General features: G+C 31.0%; 1 protein-coding gene across 1 annotated transcript in view; it reads left to right on the top strand.

The window, feature by feature from the left end:
• Positions 1-25,549, top strand: part of LOC107441166 (glutamate [NMDA] receptor subunit 1) — a 58,763-nt gene that overhangs the window by 6,816 nt on the left and 26,398 nt on the right. Inside the window, exons 3-10 of the mRNA XM_071186906.1 lie at positions 2,835-2,963; positions 9,931-10,107; positions 11,441-11,541; positions 14,450-14,562; positions 16,434-16,614; positions 18,119-18,263; positions 22,228-22,329; positions 24,260-24,380. Coding sequence (XP_071043007.1) covers positions 2,835-2,963; positions 9,931-10,107; positions 11,441-11,541; positions 14,450-14,562; positions 16,434-16,614; positions 18,119-18,263; positions 22,228-22,329; positions 24,260-24,380 — 1,069 coding nt within the window. The remainder of the gene's footprint in view (positions 1-2,834; positions 2,964-9,930; positions 10,108-11,440; positions 11,542-14,449; positions 14,563-16,433; positions 16,615-18,118; positions 18,264-22,227; positions 22,330-24,259; positions 24,381-25,549) is intronic.

The following is a 25,549-nucleotide window of genomic DNA, read 5'->3' as shown; positions in this document are numbered from 1 at the left end:
TATTTCTTATTTTGTAGTACAAAGTTTCTATGAAAGTAATAACTGACAAAATGCTTGCATTTACATTTGTCTAGAAAAAACCACAGGTTAGGCTAAAGTATATATATTATTTTTAATATATACATTTAATGTGTTATTTATCCTTGGTTTGTTCAAAACTGCTTGCAGATTGTTTTGTTTTCTCTTTTAATATTTTTCTATTTTATGAAGTTTCTGGAGCTGTGACTTCATATTTAGTGAGATAATTTCTACCTGTAGTATCACTTAAAACGTCAAATTAATGTTATTACTGATGCTTAGAATACGGGGCTTCTATATATAATCTAAAAACTTGACGTAATATTATCGAAGTAAAATAAAAAGTAAAATTTTCAAGCAAGAGTCTAAAAGCTAAGCAATTTTGATTCATCTGAACAATAGAATAAATAATTACACTCAATTATATAAACAATGAACACTATTATGAATTATTGCTCCTTAGAAATTATTTGTTTTTCTTTTAATTTTTTTCTTTTAATTCATTTTCTATTTTATGAAGTTCACGCAGGTATAAACGTTACTTATAGTGAGATAATTACAGACTGTAGCACCGATTAAAAACGTAGCTTAGAATAAGGAGATTCTATGGAATCCTTAGTAAGACTTTCAAAAAAATTAAAAAAATTTGAACTCAGCATTCAATCAGAGTACTTTAATTACATATGGTCGAAAAAGAGAGCTGCTTCACTTAAATGACTAAAACAATAGCCATTTTTTTATTTTTCATTTAAAAAATTATTTTTACAAAAATTGAGGTTAGTTAACCCACACTTTATTTTTTCTACGTAAATACGCTGACATTTTTCTCTCAATCTATACCCTTTATTATGACCCTATATTATTACTTTACCCTTAATCTATACCCTTTATTTAATCTATACCATTAATTTGGGTGTTCAACTTAATGTTACAATTTATTTTGTTACGCTAAGTACAAAACTAATAAACTTAAAATTTCGAGGGTGGGTTGACACATGTACAAGGAGTACAATGGAGCAAAAGAAAACTATAATTGTATAATTAGTTCGATAACTATTAGGTGTTAAACTATTAGGAAGAAATATCATGTGGGCCGCTCTGTGGGCATCAAGAATGAGAAATACATATTTGAAAATTGACATTTTTTATTAAAAATCTAACGCTAGCTTTTTTCAAGAATTTTCATCTCTTCGAAAATTACTGCAATTCCTTTTTTACGTTTAATTTTATTTTGGTTGCTCAAAACCTATAAGAACTTGAAATTACGAAGGTGTGTCGATAAATGTACAAAGAATTAAATGAAATTTTAAAAAAAAAATTATTCAATTATTAGTTCTGTGATTACCAACTGCTAAACTTGCAGTAATCATAAGCCATGTTGAGGGATTCATTGCAAATATCTTGGGGGATTAATGCGAATATAGTGCGGCGATTTAACGTGCTGAAATGGCTATTTTCCTTCATCTTATTAATTTTGCACACTTTTTTTGTTTTCGAAATTCATCTTTATTTTAAAGTGATTGCAATTTTAAGTGTTTTTAAGGCTCATGTCCAAGTGGTCGTGAGTTCGATCCCAGCTGGCCAAGGATTCCCTGTGTAGTTAATGGTGACTGGTACACGTTAAATCTGCTGGGTCATAAAGTCCTTCGTGTTCCCAATACATATCCATGCCTCTGGGGATACTGAATTAGATATTGATCGTTCTCTGGTTCACGTCAAAATTACGATATGTGGTTGAATGAATGGGACCCCTCTGTAAACGGGCTATGACGTGTGTGTGACCGAAGTCAAATTCTTGGTCATTGACCCCACCACGGAAAGACAAGACACGCACTTTCTGGCTAAATTTTCTTGGTATTAGAAAGCAGGCTTGCTGATATTGGCAAGTGGCATTAGAATTTTCATCCTATTAGTTTTCATACGCTTAATTTTAATTCATTTTTTTTAAATTTATATATTTTCCTAATTTTCTGTTTTTTTCCCTTTATCTTCCTAAATTTACGTTAGTTTCAATTTTGTTCTACGCTTCTGTTTAATTCATTCTATTAACTGACTTTTGTATTCATGATATTAATAAGACAAAATCTTCCTTATTCATTTTTGTTTTTATTTTTCATTCAAATTTTTTCTCCAATTAATTATGTATTATGCGAGCTAGATTGGTAGCCGGACGTGGATTATACGGTTAAGGGTTTTGCAAGCCTAGATACGTGTCCACGACTGGAAGAAAAGAAAAAAATGGCATTAGAAACAACAAAAACATAATTTTGAAAGCAAGAACTTTCGCTAAACCGTTACCATATAAACAGAAAAATTACTAAATGAATGGTTTAAATACCTATATTTCAGTTTTATTATCAAAAGTTTAGAACTCTTACCAGAAATGTCTTTACATTTCTGGCATATTTCTGCTGTCTTTACATTTACTATAATGTCTATTCATTAATGAAATTTTTCTCCGTTTAGTTTAGCATCTAACTACAGCAATAGCACTTCAAAACGTACAGATACATTGGACCATTTTGAACCAAATCTTAACTGGCTCTCAATTACAATTCAATATAGTGAAACGTTGAAACCTGCTTTAGATAGTGGGATTATTACTTATGTTACTTCGTAACTAGAAATCTCCTTTCATTCATAACAAAACTGTCAAACTTTTTGAATAAGAAAAGTAAAATTGTAAATTTTCCCTTAATTAAAATCATTGAAAGTGCTGAAACCGTTACTTAATGTAAAGTTGAAATTGGATTCTATCTTAACTGAAAGACTGTGTATTTTCGTACTTTAAAAGTAAGTTTTTGTTGTTTTCGCAGGTATATGCAGTTATTATCAGCCATCCTACTGCAGGGGAATTATCACCTGCAGCTGTTTCTTACACTTGTGGATTCTACAACATTCCAGTAATAGGTATCAGTTCCAGGGATTCGTCTCTCTCCGACAAAGTAAGGAACCAAATCAATTGCTGACCTATAGTTTCTCTAAAGTAAGAACTCCCCTAGCTATTCGTCTGGACCCGTGGCAGTGACTATGTTAACGAGGAATAACTATTTTAAGTAGGGGTGTGGGTCACTCTTTAGGACAGATTTTGGCTCAGATCGGCGAGGGAAAGGGAATCGTTTTCTTTGGTTGTTTAGCCTTAGAATGAAGAGAAGCTACCCTCCCTGAAATGAGCTATTCTTGTTTCCATAGCAGCAGACCACCTCAGACTTTGTGGTGGGAGAAGTTCTTACCGTAGACAAACTATAACTGTTAATCAACTGCTAATTACAGCTGTTTTCAAAAACTGTTTATAAAAGTTATATTTTATCACCACTCAATTTATTTTTTCCAGAAAACTTAAAAACATAAAAAATGTGGCTAGTCATTGTTTTATAAAACGGATTTCAATTTATGCATTTATTACTTTGAATGAGACATTTAGAGCACAAAGAAAAAGAGTTAGGTCTAAAAATTGTTAAGAGAAAAAGAACTATAGATATTTTCGAAATTTATTAATTGCAGGTTACACCTTCTACGCAATTTATTAATTGCCAATTTAACTTTAAATATTTGTATTTCTAAAAGAAAATTCAGATTAAATTCCTATGGCTGTTGTCGTCCAATTCAAAGTATTGCAAAGCTTTGCAATCATATTCTTCTTAACGATTAAATAGGGTAAAATGAGTTTCAATTTCTGTATAAATTACAGAATTTAGTTTTATAAAAGTGGCTTCAACCCCTCACCTAAAAATGTACCCCTCCTACTATAAAAGTCCCAATAGTGTTCTGGTCCTTTTCTCCTAATAAAGTCCGAAATGTGTCTTATTAAAATATTTGATTGGTTGTCAAACTTTGTTGCAAATATATTTTCAGGACAAAAATACCATTAATTTGTTTTGAATATATTAATAAGACTTAGCAAGCTCCTATTCACTTAAGAGAATAAGATCGCTTAAGATAAAATTTTCTTTTAATATGTTTTCTTGAAAAAAACAATACTCTACATCAGTGATTCTCAACCACTGTGCCGCGGCACTTTTGTGTAACGCCAAATTCTTAAAATGTGCCGCCAAATATTAGAAATTATACAATAAAAATGAAAATGATTTTTTTTTATTATGAGTAAAGTTTAAATTAAAGAAAAGTGTATATATATAATATTATATGCATAATATTACTTTTTATAGTGTTTCCACGCTTTAACCGCGTGAACATCTTTGTTGGCGATTGTCTTGTCTCTGACAATCTTAAAATAAGATGGAAGTATTTAAATTGTATATGACACACAATTTTAAAAAATGTTGTAAGAGCTAATCATTAAAGTAAGCTATGCAATTAATAAGCAAATTAACAAAGGATAACTAAAAAAACAAATATATAAAACCAAATTAACAAAGGATAACTGACGAAAATTGAGCTAACAATTANAAGCTAACAATTAATAATTACCAAAAAAACTAGTTTACAAGAAATCACAAAAAATAACAGTTAACGTAAAAAGAAACTAACAGTTAATAACTATAGAAGACAAGCTAACAATTAATAACTAGCAAAAAATAAATAACTCTTACTAACTAATAAAAAATTAGTTGAAAGAAAAAATTAATCCCTTAATAAACGTGCTTCTGTAGTACATATTATTTTATTTCACATTCAAAATTATTATCACGAACTATTTAACATAGTGCATAACAGGTAATTAAACAACTTTTAATCTAACTTTTTTCATTGTGTGCCGTCAAATTTCGAAATCGTTAAAAGTGTGCCGCACCAAAAAAAAGTTGAGAATCACTGCTCTACATTTTTGTTACATATTACAATAAGAATGAGCAAAACCCTATTTATTTAAGATAATAAGAATCAATTAATATGATAAAATTTGTTATAGATATGGTATTTTTTTAGAAAAAATACTTTATATTTTTGTTGAATATTACCATAAGAAAAAGCAAGGTTCTATTTACTTAATTAACACAATATCAAATAGATATCAATATCAATATCAAATAGTACTATTTTTAATGGAACGAAACAAGTCCTTGCTTTGGCTGATGATGTATTATTGATTGAAAGAAGAAAAAATGCACTTGTTGACCATTTTAAAGACTTGACCAAAGAAGCTAGCCTTTTTGGTTTAGAAATAAATATTGATAGGACGAAATACGTGATAATGGATTCTGAAGGAATGGATATGGACACAGAGCTACGAATTAATGAAATGACAAAATTTGAAAGAGTTAGGGAATTTAAGTACTTGGGTTCAGTTTTGTCAGAAAACAATGATATTATGCCAGGCATTGAGCAAAGACTAACTGCTGGAAATGGCAGTTTTTTTTTTCACTGAAGAGATTGCTAACATCAAAAGTAATAACGAGGAAAACAAAGCTTCAGGTTTATAAAACTATAATCAGATCAACCGTTATCTATGGATAAGAGACATGGACTCCAACCCAGAAAGAAGAAAAAATGCCGATTACCAGGGAAAGAAAAATTCGTGGAACTATTTTTGGACCTGTCAAAGAGGATGATCTGTGGAGAAGACGATGCAATTTCGAAACTTCAAGACTATTTCAGGAAAAATATATAATCAATTATATGAAAGCAAAGAGAATTCAATGGCTAGGACACCTTGAGAGAATGGAAGAAAACAGAGGCACTAAGAAGATATTCAAGGGGCAGTGCCAGGGCCAAAGGAAAAGAGGAAGGCCGGCCAAGAGATGGTTAGATGAGGTGAAGAAAGATCTTAAGATTCTAAAGGACCGAAAGTGGAAATAAAGAGCTAGAGACAGGCGACTTTGGAGAAAAGTTGTTAGTGAGGCCATGGTACAACCAGTCCCTAAGCATTAGTTAGCTTTGTATGTATGATGCAATATCGGTACCTAAGAAAACGGTGGTTACGCTAACATACAGGATTGTTTACAACACGAGTTCAATTTGTATAAATCGTTAACAGGTTTATAATTAATTTTGTTAAAATATAACTTCTTCAGAAACAAGTGCTGTTTTTAGTGCTTATTTTAAAAACAGTACTTTTCTCTCTNGAAAAAAATTATTAAAATTGTGTATTTTAAAAAAAAAATTATTTAAAAGAAAATTATGAAAAAATCGAAAATCAATATAATTAAAAGATGTAATCTCGTCACACGATTACACCTGTAAAAAGGATATATATATATACATACAGAGAGAGAGAGAGAGAGAGATTCACGGTTGGATAAGGACTTAAAGCTTCAAGATATCCCGTTTAGAAACAATAATCAAATAAAGAAATAATAAGTAAATAAAAGTTCTGTAATCAGTATCACCGATTTGACGGCAGCGTCAACTCATGTTAGAATCTATTGAGACAATGCGCCTCAATAGATTCAAACGATTCGATAGACTGAATGCCCTATTTTATTGTTGCTGTTGCAATGCTTAGGGACTTCTTGGGACATTTATTGGTAAATTAGTTGCCAAACAACGACACAAATTCCAAATATCTTTATGTTATTGTTAATAAAATTGCTGGATTCATTATCACCGATTTGGCGTTATCGTCACATCACGTTTGAATATATTGAGACAACGCATCTCAAAAGAGTCAAACGTTCCATTTTATTGCTTCAGTTGCATTCTTAGGCACTTGTATTTCAAATAAAATTTGAAACCAAGAAATTATTTAGTTTACCAGTATCATATTGGTACGATTTTACAGTAAATTAAAGTGCTGTAATTAGTGACGTGATGACCACTCATTTGACGTTATCGACTCGTCACGTTAGAATCTATTACAATAGCGCGACTAAAAATCAGGGCACGTTTCAGACGTAACAAAGACCAACCTAAATCACATATAAAAGGGAACTCATCTCCGTATACCGATTCCCTAAAAACAACATCGAAGCATTCAAGCATCCATTTTATTGCTTCAATTGTATCACATCTTCGGCAGTTGAAAGCGTTATTTCGAAAAACTGAGATTGTCTTTACTTCAGCCCAAACACTCTCTATAAATAGAACAAAAATCCCATCAAGAGGACTATCCCTCTCTACCCCCGGTACTTCTCTGGAAAAAAGCAGGATCTTGGCTGGCTGCCAGCATTCTCCGGACCAAGTCCGTATTGATTCCGGCGAACTTCGCTTCACCATGGAAACCAGGATTCGTTCTCCCATTCCGGTTTTCAATTTCCTGCGCAGCATCTCCAGATTATCGTGTGTAAATTCCTAATTTCGAACTTTATCAACGGCAAAGTCGTTTGTTTTCATTATCGTTGACAAGTTCGAAACTCTGCACCGCCTTAGTTTGTTCGAGATGTTCTTATTGTTGACATCTAAATTAGCTTCGAGGGGTGTCCAGAAAAGGGTTTTGGAGTAACTTGTTTTTTTTTTATGATAACATTCGAGGGAAAGATTTTATTAATAAATAACTCAGAGTTATGGTAGAAACATTGTTCAAACAAAACTTTTATGGCTATAGCTTTGTCATCATTTTAGTTTTCCTGCATTAATTCTGACTTTTCGACATATTGGAATTTAAAGATTTCTGTAACATTATTAATTAATATCATAACGACCAATTTAGAAGCTATGTCAAAAATTATCTTTTGATATACTAATATTACACTGTAATTTGACAAGAATTTATCATAGCTTGGTCTAAAAGTGTGACAATTATTTCAGACAAATTATAAGTTAACATAATTTTTTTTTCATACTTTAGCATTAACCTACGCAGTATCTCCAAATTAAAGGAAATAAATTTCTCATTTCAAACTTCAAAATCAAATTAGTGAATTTTCATAGCATTCGGCATTTTCATTTTCAATGTAATAATCACTCATTTCAACCAAAGTATTAATTATTTCACAGATTAGGGTTTGATCTAATTCCATTATTTATGCCTTATTATCTATTATTCCATAAGTATTATCCCTTTATAAAATTAAACCTACTTACATATGATGTAAATGTATCGCATGAATTTGTCTAAAATTACGTAAAAAGTTATTATTTCGGCAAACGTTTTAGACTTTATCATTGGCTATTTCATTTATGTTAGTTTTTCATTATATCTCATTCTCTTCATTAGTTCTATTAGTTTCTTATTTTTAATTTTTGGCAACGAAGAAGTAGTTTCGTTTTCCTCATCTTTGACGAGTTCGAAATGCTTCAGGGAATTAGTTTGTTCGAGATAATCTTATTGTTTTCATCTAAATAAGATTCAAGGGTTGTCCAGAAAAGATTTCGGAGTAACTTTCTTTATATTTCGAGGGAAAAATTAATAACCCTTCTCTATGGTGGAAACGCAGTTCCGTCTAAAATTTTTTGTTTAGCTTTGTTATTATTTCAGTTTTTCTGCATAAATTCTGACTTTTCAAATTATTGAAATTCAAGTTTTTTTAATATTTTAAAATTATCCAGCATTTAATATCATATCATTTAATCATTTATTGTAATATAATATCATATAATCATCATTTTATATCATATAATATCATATAATTTTATCATTAAATATCTGTTAATATCATATCATTTAACTATATTTAATATCATTAATTATCATTTAATATAAAAATTTAATATAAATGTGGCCCAATTACTTATTGCAACGCAAATTAGGGTTTGATCTACATATAATGTGATACGTGAATTGTCTAAAATTATGTTGTAACGTGATTATTTTTCGGCAAATTATTAAAATTATATAAGCATATTTTTTATTCCTTATACAATTTTGTATGTAGCATCTCCAAATAAGTTCCTTATTTCGAAGTTAGGCAACAAATTAATGCTTTTTTATGGTCATTGATTATTCCGAAGATCTGCACCATATTATTTTTTTCGAAGTGATGATATGGAATGCTTGTCAGCTTTTCCCGCTTTTTGCGGGTAATTTTTTTATTAATTGAAACATTTATGAAACTTATATTTTACGATTAAATTTGTCTATTTCAATCTCGGCTATCGTAGTTTTTCTTGTTTTTTATTTAACACTTATTTTCTAATTTTTTGTTGACAATTTTACGTTTTCTGTTTCATTTCATTATTGCTTATTCGCGTCGACACTGTTAGAAATTTCTTGGTAAAATAGTTAAGTACCCATTTATTTAATTTTTATTTGACTATATTCAACCTAAACAGTCAATTAACCATAAAAAATATGCAAACTGTTAAGTTTGAGAGAAAACGTTTATTGGCGGTTTTTACCTAATGCAGTTTAGCAACTAGAAATCAATTCGCTCCAACTAGGCCCACCTTATGAAACTATTTTGCACCGTGCTTTTGAGAACATGATGTAGCTGAGAGGACTAAACGTTCAATCTCATAACCGGCTGAACAGGGGTTCGAATCCCAACGGTGATAACACAATATTTTTCCATTCCTTCAATACAAAAAAAGTATCATGCACTCTTCTATCTGAAGACAATTAGAATACGAAACTATTATTCGCGCCTAAATCTCCAGAGCTCCAATATCAGTTTTATTTTTATGGTTTAAAAACTATGCTAATCGTAAATGATTACAAAACCATATAGTTTTGTATTTACAGTATCTTAACTCTACCAGTTGTAAACGATATCAAAACAGTAAAAATAATGAAGTTTTCCTAAACGTAAATTTTGTGGCTAATCAGGTGGACAGGCTGCTGCCGATTATTTAACTGTAATTCCAGACTAAAAATTCAAACAGTGTAGCGAGTCTTAAGAATGGTGCTTGCGCAAGGAACATGTCGACTTTTTTTTGACATCCTCATATTTTTGAAGCAAACGAAACTACATCATCATCATAAAAATCCTCATCATCAAAGCGAAAATCATCAAGTATATATATTTCCGCTTCAGTGTCTTAGGAACATTCATTTAAAAAAAATTTTTATCAGGCTTTAAATAACTTTGTTTTTGTTTGCATCGTGTAAAAATTTATTTAACTTGTTCTTTATTTTAGAATTTGCACACGTCATTTATGCGAACAATACCGCCTTATTCTAACCAAGCTGATGTATGGATTGAGATTCTCAAGTTTCTTAATTACAAGTGTGTCACCTTCATACACAGCTCAGACAACGATGGCAGATCCACTCTCGGGCGATTCCAGAATTTAGCTGATTTCTCTGGCATCAAAGTAAGTCAAACACTCACATAATGATTTAGTTTTCATTTTACAATTGTTACTTAGCTAATTTTCATTCCACCATTTCTACAAGGCTTGAAAAATTATATAAAAAAATTATTAGGAACTACTTTTGTGAAAAAGAGAAAATAATATTTTCTCTGCCAGAATAAAATTAAGAACATTAGGTGTACCACTTTGGCATAGTGTCGGAACAGTTGATTGTGAAAAGGATGCCATACAGCGGAATGCTCTTTCACATACAAAAGTAATTTGGAATTCAGATAAGAGTAGCTAAATTGTGTTGTTAAGAAGACGCTATAACCGCTGGAAAAACTTTTCATGGCAATTTTAGTTTCACTTTTATTGGAATTTTGAAATTTTAAGTTTTGAGATAAAGGAGCTCAGGTAAACCTAGAATAAACTTAAGCCTGATAGCCATCTTTACAATGATTAAACAAATTATTACAAAAATAGGGAAAATTTTATAAGCTACGTTTTTAAAACAGAGAAGATAATCAGATCTTTCTGTCAGACCTAAAATAAAGAACATTAGGTGTACCACTTTAGCAAGATATAGGAAGAGTTGGTTGGGAAGGGGACGCTGTACTGGGGGAGAAACCCTTAATATTAAATGCTTTTTCACCTAAAGTGTAATTTAAAATTACTTTTTAAGTGTTAGGTGATTTAGAATTACTTTTAAGATTAGATTATCTTCGGTGTAATGTTAAGAGGAATCTATTACAGCTGGAGAAATATTTAATGGCAATTTCAGTTTCACCTTCATTGGCCTTTTGAAATTTAAGATTTTGAGAAAAATAGTTCAGGTAAACCCAATGTAAACCATGATGTTACCAAAACTAACTATACTCTGAACTTTGAAGTTCAAAATACCAATGAAGGGGAAACAGAATTTGCCATTAAAAGGTTCACCAGAGACTGTAGTGTCCTCTTAACGTCACATCAATGCTAACCTAATTTGACATTCGCAACCGCCTGGGATTTATCATTACTGATTGTACGAATACAATAGTGACGCATGCGCATGCTACACTTTCCCAACCGTTGCAGACTTTACATTATATGAGAGTAGTAACACTAAGAAACGATCGCAGAAAGTACAGTCTGATTAGACAACCAGACTTAGTAAAGGGAATGGAACCCAAAGCAAGGCCTAAGTTTAAGGCCTAACCCTTTATGTCGACTGGGTGGCAGATGGTGTGTTTGTTGCTTAAGTAATGGCTTTGCTTTTTCCGTTTTAGACCTGATTAAAATATTATTTTAGTGATCTTGGCTAAATTTTAGTCTACTTTTTTAGCATTTTAATTGTTTTTATTGCTTTCAGGTAGAAGACATCATTGAGTATGAAACAGGAATTACAGAAATCAGTCAAAAGCTGGAAGAGGCTATGGGACGATATTGTAGAGTTTTTATTTTATACGCGAGGTAAGTTTTTTCGCATCAAGTAGTAAAAGCCTAAAAAGTTGCAGCTTGTTTGTTAGGTTGTAAAAAAGTGCTTTTGTAAGATTCTCCAAAAACTTGATACCTTCAGATCTAAAATTCTTAAACACTGAAAGTGTTATAAGAAACCTGAAAAAAAAATTAAACTTTCTCCTTATTAGGCACTTTACTGGTGGAAAAATAAAAGGAACCTAATTTAGCGATATTGGCTATTAATTGGCTCAAAAAATACCAAGAAAATGAAATTTTTTTTATATAATTACTACAACAAAATATTAAAGATACATTTGGACTTAGTTTAAGAAAGAAAATATAGAAAGTTTTTTTTCTTACCAAAATCATCACAATATCACACATAAAGACACTTATTATTTCTTTAAAGAATGTTTTCACGCATAATACAGATGTTGTACAGGAGAATAACTGTAAAAACTGTTACATACCTCAGTTTAGAACTTCAAATCTATGATAAGAACATTAAGTGAATCTGATCTACAACTACTTCATGAATCCAACAGAATGTGGGGAATAAACAGGGAAGACTCTTCAAAAATTTGCTCTTTTTTCGTAAAATTAGGAAACATTTCTGACGCCAGGAGAGTAGCATAAAAACCTTTAAACAACCCTTTAAATTATTCAAAATGTCAAGTTTAATGAAACAATTTAATGAAATATTTTTTATACGGCATTAAACATGCATAATGGGCCGGGATATCAGAGTTAAAAGTACGTTGGGCTCGTGTTTGTGAGTTCGAATCCCTCCGGTTGAAGAATCCCTGTATATTAAATGGTGACTGGTGCACGTTAAATCCGTCAGTGTCACAAAGTCCTCCAAGTCCTCACATCAATACCTCCAGGGTACTGAATTAGAGATTAATTGTTCCCTGATTTAGGTTTAAATTACGTTCTGTGGATGAATGAATGGACGTGTGTGTCTGAAATCTTATTCTTAGCCATAGATGGCACCCCTAAAATAAGAAGGAACTCACCCTCTGTCTTAAATCGCTTATCTTCCCACAGCAGGCTTGTTGGTATTGGCAAGTGGCATTAGTAACAACGAAAACAAGTATACATAGTTAATTAACACTACGCTAAATATTGAAATGTTGGTGTAATAGTTTTAAATAAATTAAATAAGTCTAAGAAAAAGTTTTGTTCTGGACAGGAGGGAGACTTTCGTATTAGGTTCGTTCAGTGACGAAGATGCCTTGATTTCTCAATTATCACAACATAATTGTGAAATAATATCTCATTTTATTTCAGTATAAATTGTTAGAAAATATATCGGATTAGCATTCTTCTTCCTTTTTTGAACAGAGGCAAAAGCAGTAGGAAGTTAATGAAAATGTAACATAACAGAGAATATTAAATTCAAAGCTTAAAGAAAAAGTTTTGGCCGTTGCTTGAAATTAACCTAGAAAATTGGCGTGCTTTAATGCTGCCAAATGGCGATGCGTGGACTATTCGCAGTTTGAATTGGCGATTAATTTTAAAGGGAATTATTAGCCAAAAATGGAATACTTAAAATATAACGGGGAGGGATGATGATCATTGGAGGTACATAACCCCTCCCAATATAAATATGGATACTCCCAGAGAGGGAAAAGGACCGTTTTATGATCCCCGACTCGAGAGTATTCCACCCCTAAGCTTAACTTTAACCCAGTTAGAAGAAGGACTTCAAGTATAAACTTGATGTCTGCTACCGCTTCCGCTACTTTTCTCACACTGGCCTGCGCTTAGTGCCATTAATTTAGTCGCCAAAGGGCTGCATCTCCTATAAAAGTGTGGAGTGTGCGCTCAGCAAACAGGCACATCTTAGTCATCCTAAGTTCAAGTTCAAGTTCCTCAGAGGTATTCGATTAAAGAAGTTAAAAGATAAATTGCAAAGGAAATGGGCAAGGTCTTAGACAAATTTAATGTAGAATCGAGTTACAAATGCAAATCTTATAAATGTAAGTGCATAATTATGTCGAAATATTATTTCAATACGACAGTTTTAAATTTAGGTAATTTAAAAATTTTTTTAGGAAATTGTAAATTAATCTTTTTTATATTCAAGGATGAACATGAAAAAATTTCGCCTTAAAAGTAAAAAAAATGACAATTTTCTATCTCGGACCTATTTTGTGATATTTCACTTGAATTTCGTGCTGTTAGGTGTTTGTAAAATCTTCGTATTTTGTTAGTGAAATATTTTATGTATTACCCATGGGCAAAACGGGTCTTGTTTTGGGTTTGATGGCGTGCGCACTTTATTTGAACGTCATCACACTTTTCAACCATGTTCAAGAGTAGTAAACAGTGCGCATGCGTCGTCATTACATGCGTTGCTATGACGACCGCTGTTGTTCGAAAAAAATTTTTAGAATTCTTTTCTTCTTTTTCTTTTCACCAGCAGTCATTCTTAATGTATTTACATAATAATAATTTAATGTATTTTTATATTCTTTTTATTATTAACTTATAATTACTGTCTTGACGGTGATTTTAATATGAATACTGTGTTTTGCGACGTCTTGAGACACGTATATAGCCAGGATTTGAAAACCAATCCGACGACAAATATCACTTGAGACAGTTTTTGCAACTCGTGATTTGAAATGTTGTGGCGTTTATCGGAGTCAAACCAGAAAAAAAAGCATTTGACAAATGGGTAACCTGTAATCGTAATAAAGCGATCACAATTTTTAAAAAAAAATTTTTTTAGGAAATTGTAAATGAATAATCTTTTTAATATTCATGGACGAACATGAAAAAACTTCGCCTTAAAAGTATAAAAAATGACAATTTTCGGTTTTGGATATTTTGCTTGCTACGTGCTGTTAGTTTTTTGTAGAATCGCCATTTTATTTATATTTTGCTAATTTTATGTATCTATATTTCTTAACAGTACAGAAGACGCCGAAAGTATTTTTAAAGAAGTCGATGCCTTGAATATGACATCACCCGGCTATGTTTGGATTGTCTCTGAACAGGCACTTTTAGCTCCAAATAAACCAGATGGTATGCTCTCAAATGACCATTTGTTTCTAAATTACCAGTGTTTTTTTCTTTTAGTCTAAAATTTTATATTTTACGATTTTTTTCATGCCTTGAAAAATATAGTAATCCCAGATTATGATAACTTCCTGAATAAAGCTTTCGAGATTATAATTATCTCTTGATTGAGGAAGTAATCGGAATCTTATAGTGTACTAAACAACAAAAAGCCTTCTAAAAAAATCTCAATATTATATTATTAAACAAATGCCAGTCATTGGCTATCTATTAGGTCATTAGGCTTCTAGCTCTCCAGTACTTCTTAACAATACAGTCAAAGTCTTTTAGTCCAGAGCACGTGTCCAAATGTGCAGCAGCCATGGCTTGTCCGGAGTTACATAAAAGACAATCTGATGAAATAGTCAGCTTGAGGCGAAATAAATGAGAACGTAGACAATCATGTCCGGTCAAAAGTCTAAACATGGCTACGGCAGTAGCACGGGCTGAATCCAGAACACTGTGAGTTCCACAGAGCACTTTTTAGGACTTATCTCTCCTCAATATTATATAGTTAGTCATGTATTGAATCTAAACTTTAATGTTTGAGCATTTTCAGAAGAGGAATCTTTTTGCAAAATCCCTTCAATTGTCTCATCGCTTGTTTGGTCTGATTTCTTTAATTATAATTCTCTTTAATTCTGGTTTTTTCAAATTATAAAATATAGTCCAGCAGTTACTAAAAAAATGTGTTAGATTATCGGAATTATATATGTACTAAAATATAAAATCCAGAAAAATGATTCGAAAGAAAAGTAATTTTTAAAAGTTTAAAACAGCATACCTCAAATATAGTTGACAGACTTACTTTGCAAAATCAGCTAATAAAGATTTTTCTGATTAGCATCAAAAAGTTGGTAAAAGGTCGGATAACATTAAAAAAGATTTTTTTTAAAAAATTCAAAAATCCTCATAGATAAGCTTTTATCTTGATTTTCTTTTTAAAAATTATTATTCTCACATATTTAATCATGAAAGCAGTAATGAAAAAATGAAAAGTATTAGAATCATCTACTGAGTTAGTTTAAAAATGATTATTTTTGGTAATAGAATCGACAATAACACACCGGTCACTTCTTATTGGACATCAGAAGAAAAATTTATATATTCCAGTAAATTTTATCTTAAAAAATCAAATCTACCTTCTAAATGTATTATAAAATGCATTTCTTCAAATGCATAANATATATATATATATATTCCTGAAGTAAAATATATTTAGGAAAATGCTCATAGGTAGAATAAATAATTGTTTGGTTGCTTTACATGCAGATTTCACTCAAAATCAGTATTTAATTTTCAAAAATCAGTATTAGGCATACACATTTTAAAATTTCTTTTTTTTTTGGAAAATTTTCAAGCTAAGTTCAATGCTTCAAGCAGTAAGTGATTGCTTTTTTTAAGAAAAAATTGTATAAGGAAGAGCCGTGGTTGCTTAGGGAATAGAGTGCTCGCATCCCTATATAGTGTCCCGGGTTCAAATCCTAGCGATTGTTAGTCGGAACGAATTTCGCACCCGACTCGCATTGAAGACAGTGCTGACTTAAAATATCCTCAGTAGTAGACTGATAATGGGTTAAAGGCCCCTTGCTATCAGGCTAACCATGAGAGGTTTTCGTGGTTTTCTCTCCATGTAACGCAAATGCGAGTTACATCAAAATGTCCTCCACGAAAGCCTAATTTCTCCTAATATTACCTTGTTAGCATTACCTTACCTTAGTTACCTTGTCCCTTGTCTTCTAGATGTCTTTTAGGAGTTGAACATTGAAAGTCCTGAACTCAGAATTGTCGAATACATATTTTTCCAAAAAAATAAAACAATATCTGTGTCATTTCAGGTGTGATTGGATTGAAATTAGTGAATTCGACAGATGAGGAATCTCATATTCGTGATAGCGTGACTGTAATTGCAAGAGCATTCCGCCATCTTTACTACAATTCGTCCCAATCAATTGAACCTGCCCCCAAGGACTGCAGTACACACGAAAAAGATTGGGATACAGGACAAAAGTTTATCGGGTAACTCTTCAATTGTTTCTGCTTCGTATTTATTTTGTTTCCAACTAAAAGCTGTTATTTATAAAACAGAAAAGGTTTTTCTGGTGAAATGAAAGTTACTTTTTCTTTTGCATAGTTTGAAAGTAACACTTTTGAAATATGCATCCAAATTTCCAAAAGAAAAAAAAATTTGAAATATACACCCAAATTTTCATATGTTTTTCTTTTTTGCATTTATTGTGTCTGTCATAATCTAAGCTCCTTCTGTAGAGCTGAATATTGGTAATTTAATAGAGATTGAAAGTTTTTTTTAAAATTCTCTCTTTATGTTGCTTTTTAATTTCGTCTGTAGAAAAAAAGAGGGAATAACTTTTACTTAATTGAAATTGATTTTTATAACTGTTGTTACAATCATCCAATCATCATGAAATTTAGTTCTGAATTTTGATTTTCAATCAAAATTCGAGGCTAAATTGAGTCAAATCAAAAGTGAAAATAACCGATTTCATACGCTATATAAAAGAGCAATTGATGGTTCGGAATTTTAAATTATTTCCTGGCAAAAAATGTCTTAATTAGTCTCGTACTTCATAACATAAATGTCCTAATAATTATGTGAAAAAGTAAAAAGTTTCTATTAATGTGATTGTTTTTAATATTTCATAAGTGGGAAGATATTACTTATTTTGCGAATTTTTATTTCCAAGACAAAAATGTACAAAACAAGTGACATAGGAACAATTTTAAAATCGATACACTTTCTTCACGATTTCCAAAATCTTAAAAATGTATTAAATAAACTGACATGACACTGTTGGAAATTCCTTGATTAAATAACAATTTATTGTAATTTCATTTTACCATATTTAACCAAAATAAACAAATAAACACTTAACTGTAAGCTCTGAGAATAATTGTTTATTCACCGCTCTTGCCTAATACGGTTAAATAACCACATTATCCGCTCCAATTAAGCTCAATGCCAATAAAAATCGAAAACGCGCGTTGTTCAAAAGCTGATAGTTAAGCCATGTGATTGGGATTACGAATTCAAATTTTTCTTTTCCATCATCGGATACCTAATAATCTTATAGTAAGAAGAATGTGAGAAACACCTTATGTAGCCATTTAATTCCGTGAAGATGGGTACATACTTTAGATGAGAGGGATAATCTGCTAATTTTATAACATGCTGAACCGAATCCCAGAGTTGGCACAGCAATATTTCCTTCGACGCATGAGTTTACAGAAAAGGCCATTATTTCCTAATCTTTCACGCTTGATAATACCACTAACAAACTAATTTAAGCCACATTCTCTTGACAGAACACATCTCAACCGCAACCTTACTCCCATCGGAAATAACTATATGAACTAAAGAAGTAACTATACAAGTTCTAAATGCTTAAACGCCTTTTTAGATTTTTGAAAGAAGTAACTATACAAGTTCTAAATGCTTAAACATCTTTTTAGATTTTTGAAAGAAGTTACTATACAAGTTCTAAATACTTAAACGTCTTTTTAGATTTTTGAAAGAAGTAACTATACAACATGGGAAGACTGGAAGAGTAGCCTTTGATGATAAGGGGGATAGAGTCGATAGTAATTATGATATCATCAATATCGTCAACAGCAAACTATACACTGTTGGAGAATATATTTACTCTCATGTAAGTTTCATTGAAAAATAACAATTCCATATTTTTAATTTTTATTGAGTAACTCTTGATAATTAATTATATAATTTTGATCGCAGTTATGATATCAATAATATTATAAACAGTGAAAACAAATAACTGCTTAATGATTCATTTGTTTGTACTAATGAAAACGATATCATTAATATTGTACAGGACAGACGGTATTCCGTCAGATGAATAGATTTACTCAAATGTAAATTGTAAAAAATAAAAATGTCTTATTTTATTTAAATGGTAAGGTTTCAGATTTTTTAGCAGTTTTTTTATGATTAATAATTATTGATTACTGGATATTTTCTTAACTTATAAAATTATCAGAGTGACAGTTGAGTTTCTGTAAACATAATAATTTCAAACTAATACTCGCAATAACCCATGTGTAAACTTTCGGTTGTCTGAAATGAAACAAATTTTATTAAATAATTAACGTTCATTGGCGTGTAACAATACAGTATCATAAGAGATAGCTGTGTAATTAACAATTACCCGTATATTTATAAAAGTTAATTTGGGCAGAGCGCAAATGCACTATGGAGGCACCACCACAAAATTTTATTTTCTATCGAATACAGTCAGTTACATAATTGATCTCTGCGAATAGTAAGATCTCTGTCTTATTCCAATGGAAAAAAGATTTTCTCAATCAGTGTGAAGAGTGGTGATCTTCAGGTCACCCCTGACCATATATCAGATTGTCTGGGGGTTTCCAGACAAGATCTTTTCACGAACCCAATTCCACTATTAGACTTTGAGTGACAGATTTCATAGACCTGATTTAGCATTGCTGAACAACGGATATATGCAACAACAACAACATCGAATCAAGTCTGCTCAATTTTCTGTGACCAAGAGACAAGACTTAGACCGGGTTAAATCCAAGGATCTCCATACCAGGTTGAACGCCGGATTTCCATTCTTAAGGCGTTAAACAAGCCTATTGCTTGAACACTACTTGACTAAATTGCCGGCAAAGCTTTCTGAGAATCATGTAGAACAACCTCAAGCTCACAGATAAAGATTGATCAAGGTCAAATCTCTCAGTCAACAGACAAACGCGCCTAAAAAATAGCTACACACCAACCCATCATCTCGTAATCGGTATTCGAACTTTATAATCAAAAACTATTTTATTTTATTTTATAACTGTCGTTGAACAGCTGATCCAATTTTTTGGGTATACGACTGCTAATGTTCAACTGTATTTTGAAGCCAGTCCAGAAGACAAGGGAACTCTTTTATCAAATATTGGAAGTAATTTGCTTTCGTGGAGGACTTTTTAATGGAGCTAACGAGCATTTACGTTACATGGAGAGGAGAACTCCAAAAACCTCCCACTATTAGCCTGCTGGGAGGGGGACTCGAACCCGTGAGTCTTCCACTGAGGATATTTTATGTCAGCACTGTGGTCTGTGCAAGCCAGATGCAGAATTCGAATCGACCAGCCATCACTGGGATTCAAACCCGTTTCACTTCGATGGAAGGCGAACGCTCTATCCTCTAAGTCATCACGGCTTCATCAAAAATTATTGTTGTAGGAAAAGAAAAAAAATGAAGAATATACTTCAAATTTCAACTGTCTCTCTATATCAAAAAAAAATTACTGCTGACGTTGTCACCGAGACTGTTTGAGAAAGTTTTCGCTGGTTGAGTTGGGTACTTCCATTATTTAAAAAAAAAAAACTATTGGATGAAACAATATGAAAATGCTTACATTTCTAGAACAATCTGAAAAAAATTTTTATTTGTGCGGTTCCCAATGTTATTAATTATTTTACGTGCAATTTAAATTTTTTTGCTACGTAATTCAATTAAGGGAAAACTATAAGTCATCTAACTGTAATTATTTTCACCTGTACTATTGTGTCTAAGAATGAGCAAGATGTTTTACTTCGATTAGTTTCTAAATTAACTTTGGAGTTAATAAATAGTTCAAATTGGATAAGTTCCTTGACTTGGAATTTTTGATGTTCACTTCGAGATAATCAGACACTGTAGTTCAAACAGATAAAAAAGTTTATTCTCTTTGAAAGTGGAGACATTTCATCCTTATTCTTACTATAAACAAATAATTTTATGTTGAAATAAATACTTTTAAAACAATTTTTTTCCTTTTAATATAAAATATTTCCTAACAATCACAGCTGTATTTTTAATTTTAGCTTCTTCTTCAAATTAAAAATTAATCAGGAATTTACATTTAAAGATTGAGATTCTAATTGATGTATTAAACCGAACAATCAAATCCCTAAGTTTCTGAAAATTGTGAATTGAATTTTATTATTCTTTAAGATTCTAATTAAATGAGTATAATTTTTCTGGTAGAATTATTTAATTTATTGTTTAAAGAATTATAATTAAATATAACGTTGTCACGTGGAAACTATGAACTGAATCGTTCAAAAAGTCAGCTGCCAAACGATTGTAAATATTTCAAAAGTATAGGAAATTTGGAGCTGGTTCCAAAAGCTCTATGTAACAAAACTCTTCCATTAAAGGTTTCTTCGAATTTTTGGAAGTAAAAAAAAATTTTTCTCAGTAAATTAAACTGCATTGCTCTTAGCTACAATATGTTATATAAGAAGATGCAGTGAAATTAATTATTATAAAAGAGGAGTGATAGTGAAAAATGAGCCGTAATCTTTATTTTAGTTAACATTTGAAATTTTAGAGTTCTCCAACACACAGCTCTGCAAGAAACAGTTGCCGTGGCCAGATGTACTAACAAGATTTTGATTTATTATATATTGTTAAAAGTTCAGATTTGAAATCGAGCTCTTATTGTCAATAATATGAAGCATAAAAGATGACGTGAATTAAGCAAGAGAGAGAGAGAGANATACTAACAGGATTTTGATTTATTACATATTGTGAAAAGTTCAGATTTGAAATCTAGCTCTTATTGTCAATAATATGAAGCATAAAAGATGACGTGAATTAAACAAGAGGAATAGATAGAGAGAGATAGAGATAAAGAGAAAGAGAGAGAGGTATTATCATTAAGTGGAGTAATCAGAGCAATTTCAGTGGTTTGCGAGTGACAACGAGTAGTGAGTAGAACCGCTTAGAGATACCGAAAATTGCAAATGGCAAAATCTATGTCACTGGCTAATTGACCTGTTTACACTTAATCTATGCAGAAAAAAAATTAGAATTAAAACATTTTAGTTAAAACTTTGCTGCTTTCAATACCGTAAATGCAATACTGTACAATACTTGGTAGTATATTTAACCCCGAGTATGTTTTATTGGATGAAATAAAAAGGAATTCCATTATTTTATTTAAAATTCTATAGCTTTTTTACTACTTCGTTGTTTTTAATAATTACACACATACGATCAATGCTAGCGGCCATGAAAGCGCAACAAAACCACGTGGAGTTTAGTTGTCAAAAGCAGGTGGTAGATTCATAATAATCTGGATTGTTTTCTCACAATAAAGACTTCACCCAATTTTGAACATCTTAAATGTAAACTGCAAAATGTTTGGGAATGCATTTTTCTCACAGTAAGATTTTTTGGAAGAAAGAAATGCAATAAATTATTTTAATTTATAATTCTTTAACTTTTCATAATTTCGTTGCTTGGCGTTATAATATTTTGTTATTAATTTAAATAAGAATATTTATAAATAGCCACATACATAATTTGAGCTGTACAATATTTGGAAAGATTATATTCCTCTCGTCAATAATAAGAAGATTAATTTATTTTAAAAAATTAGTTTTTTAGCAGAGTTCATTGTTTGCTTTTTAATAATTAAGGACAATTAAGTTGTATTTATTATTAATAATGTAAATGCAATATTCAGGATCACATTTATCCCTAAACAAGCTTCTTTGAACTGAAAAAAGAATAATTCATTTTTAAAAGAATAGTTAAAAGTATCTCTTTGTTGCAAAAATTATCAATGGTGAATCTCTGTACTTATTTTTAGATAATTATGGAAATGACTTTAACACTAAATGTTCAAGATATTGTCTGGCCTGGTGGTGAAACAAAAAAGCCCCGAGGTTACATCGTCCCAACACACTTAAAAGTAAGTTCATTATTTAGGAAATTTTACTTTTATTTTATTGATTAAAAGATACAGTGAAGTTCCTCTCTCAGTTCCCGTAGAAAGATTCACTGTATGGGGAATTTCGTTAAACTGAGATTAGAATTTCTTGCACGTGTTAATGACAGCATTACAAAATTTCTAGTGGGGACGATAGGTTAAAATGTATATGCGAAATATATGATTTTTACTTAAATATGAAGCAAGATATATTATGAAGGAATGAGTACTGCATTTAATGCGTGATTTCCCACATCATAGAATTTATTTGTTATGGATTGTAGCTGGAAGGAAATAGGAGAGTGGTTTTGAAAACGGGCACGAGAACAAATTACGGGCACAGAAATACTAACTTTACTTGTGACTTACAAAAATTTCACAATTAAAAAACTTAATCATCTGAAAAATTCAAGAATGACGAAAACCAAAAAGATAAACTTTTGAAAAATTTCCAGAAAGATTAAAAAAAAAAGATAAATGTCACGAAATTTTAAATATGATAAAAATTGAAAGGAGAAACGTTCAAAAAATTCCATCAATGAGGTAAATTACGAGTAAAAAGATTAAAATGTGAAAAGGTTCAAATATGGGGGAAATTAAAAAGGTAAACGTCAGAAAATTTTAAAAAATGATGAAAACTGTAATTGTAAACACTTGAAAAATTTCAACAATCAGGTAAATTAAAAAGATAAAAGTTAAAAAATGTTAAAAAATTATTCAAATTGATAATCATCTGTCAATTTTTTAATTTGAAGAAAATTGAAAAAAATAAACGTATTGAAAGTTCCGAAAATAAGGTAAATTTAAAAGATGAACGCGTGAAAATTTTTAAAAGTGATTCAAATTGATAAGACAAATGTTTGAAAAATTCCAAAAATTACGCAAATTAAAATGTGAAATATATATATGCACTTTTGTCAGTGTGAAAATTTTCAAGAATTATGCCTGAGAAATTAATTATAGACAGTCTGGGAAATGAGGAGTCTCAGAAAAAGTGATGACTGAGTAATTCCTAATCGGGAGTCTGACAAATGATTAGTCTGAGAAAAAATGAATCTTGACAAATTTATTATAGAGGAATATATCACTGAGTTACATGAAGAATATTTTGAAAATTATCAAACGTTCCTCTAAAAATCTTTTTTATGAGGAGAAATTTGCTGCAGGAAACTTCGTTGAAAGGTGACTCTAGTGCAGGGTTCCTTAACCTGTGGTTCATGAACCCCTAAGGGGTCCATGACTTATATTTTGGGGTCCGCTGACTACTCCTAATTTTTAAAACGTTTGGAAGCCTACCTATTGCTTGTAAAGGGAGTTATGGCAACTATAATTCCGTTTGCTACAGTGTATCTTTGCGAAGCGGGATTTTCCACAATTGTGACAATAAAAACATAACATCGAAATCGATTGAATGTTGAACATGATATGACCGCTTGCTTTGTTGAAAACCATCCCCCAATTCAATTTGTTATGTAAGGAAAAGCAGCAGCAACCTTCACATTAAAAATTTTAATTTTAAAAATTTTGCATACTATTAAAATAATAAAATTAAATGTTTTCAGATAATTGGGTATACTATAGCCTACGTCACAGGTTGTGCTATTCCTACTAAATTTAACCCATGAACGGCATTTTCTGCGAGCCTAACTTCAAGCCACAAATAAACAAACGAAGTGTTTGATCGTTTAAATAGCTGCTCGCCAGATTTTATTGCATTATAAAGAAAAGTAATTGATATTCGATTTTTGATTAATAATTGATTTATGTGGATAGTGGCATNCGTTGACGTCCCGCTGACGCCCAGATAAGGCGCTTGTCCTAAGAAACCAGACCTTAAGAGGGGTTGGGGATATCTTCTGAGCATCACGTTGCAAGGCATCCCAAATATGTTCAATAATGTTCATGTCTGGAGATTTTGGTGGATTTCCGATACTCACGGTATACTCGTGAAATGGTCATACGTGAAAATCCAAATTTCATTGCTATCTCGGAGATGCTATGTCCCATCTTCCGTGCGCCGACTATAACACCAGGTTCAAACTCACTTAAATCTGTATAACCTGCCATTGTAGCTCTAAGAACTGTGCTAGACACTCGTTGTCTTATATATGCGTTGCCGATCGCAGCGCTGTACTTTGATTGGCTCCATATTTGCATACTCATGCCTGTACCAGTTTTTTTGCCTCTTCAGTGTAGTTCAATGTGAAATAAAGTTGCAAAAAAACTTTATTATTTTTTGAAAAAAATAACAGACAAAATTGTCATTTTCAAACAACAGTCAATGGAAAGTCAACAGGTTTGTGTTAAAAAAACAGCTCAACGCCAAATAAATTTACAAAATCTAAATATTTTTGATGATAGAAGCCGTATTAAAACAGTAATATGTATTTGCCTTAACAAAGACATCAATACATATATTTAAAATTAAATACCATGTATCAAAAATAACTTTGCTAATTTATTGCTGTTATTTTTACCCCATTTGCAAATTTGGTGTTTTTTACTGTTTTTATAAAAGTTTAAAACAAAAGATAAAATCTTTTCTCGTATACAAATTGATTTGTAAGATTTTAATTAGAATAACATGTTTTCAAATCTTCTTTTCTATATTAACTGCGAGTAAATAAATGGAGGTATTTATGAACTAAAACCGTAATAGCTCATTGGTTAAAGTCTCTGAAAAGTAACTGGAATTCGAATCTCATATCTCAGTGGTAGCTCAAAGCCCACCCAGCTTCAAATAGATTGTATAAGATCCAGTTTCAGATCGCATACCTACACGGGGAAAAATATTCTGGTAAAATTACCGTAGTGTATGATTATGAAACTTTTGGTAAAAAACCACATTCCAATTAATAAAATTAAAATAATTAAGCCTTTCATTTGGTAATTTTTCCACTGACATAGTGACAGCTCACAGAGGTTTTCAATATTTTAATTTTTATTACCACAGATTTAGTAAAAAATTTAACAAAATAAACACTTAAAAGTAAATTTAAAACCAAATAAATGGATCTTTTTTGCAATGCTCTTAGGTATCATGATAAAATTAACAAATTTTGCCTTATTTACCAAATTTCATTATAGATTATAAATCTAAATTTATTATTAATTTTGCTAAATTCTTTACTAAAGCACTTTTATAAAAATTACCAAGATTTTTAATGTTTCCACTGTTAATGTACTCGGAAAAAATTATCGC

The sequence above is a fragment of the Parasteatoda tepidariorum genome, chromosome 10 (assembly GCF_043381705.1).
Source record: "Parasteatoda tepidariorum isolate YZ-2023 chromosome 10, CAS_Ptep_4.0, whole genome shotgun sequence".
NCBI classification, from domain to species: Eukaryota; Metazoa; Arthropoda; class Arachnida; order Araneae; family Theridiidae; genus Parasteatoda; species Parasteatoda tepidariorum.
The sequence above is the reverse complement of the archived record's forward strand: the minus strand, read 5'-3'. Positions and strand labels throughout refer to the sequence as shown.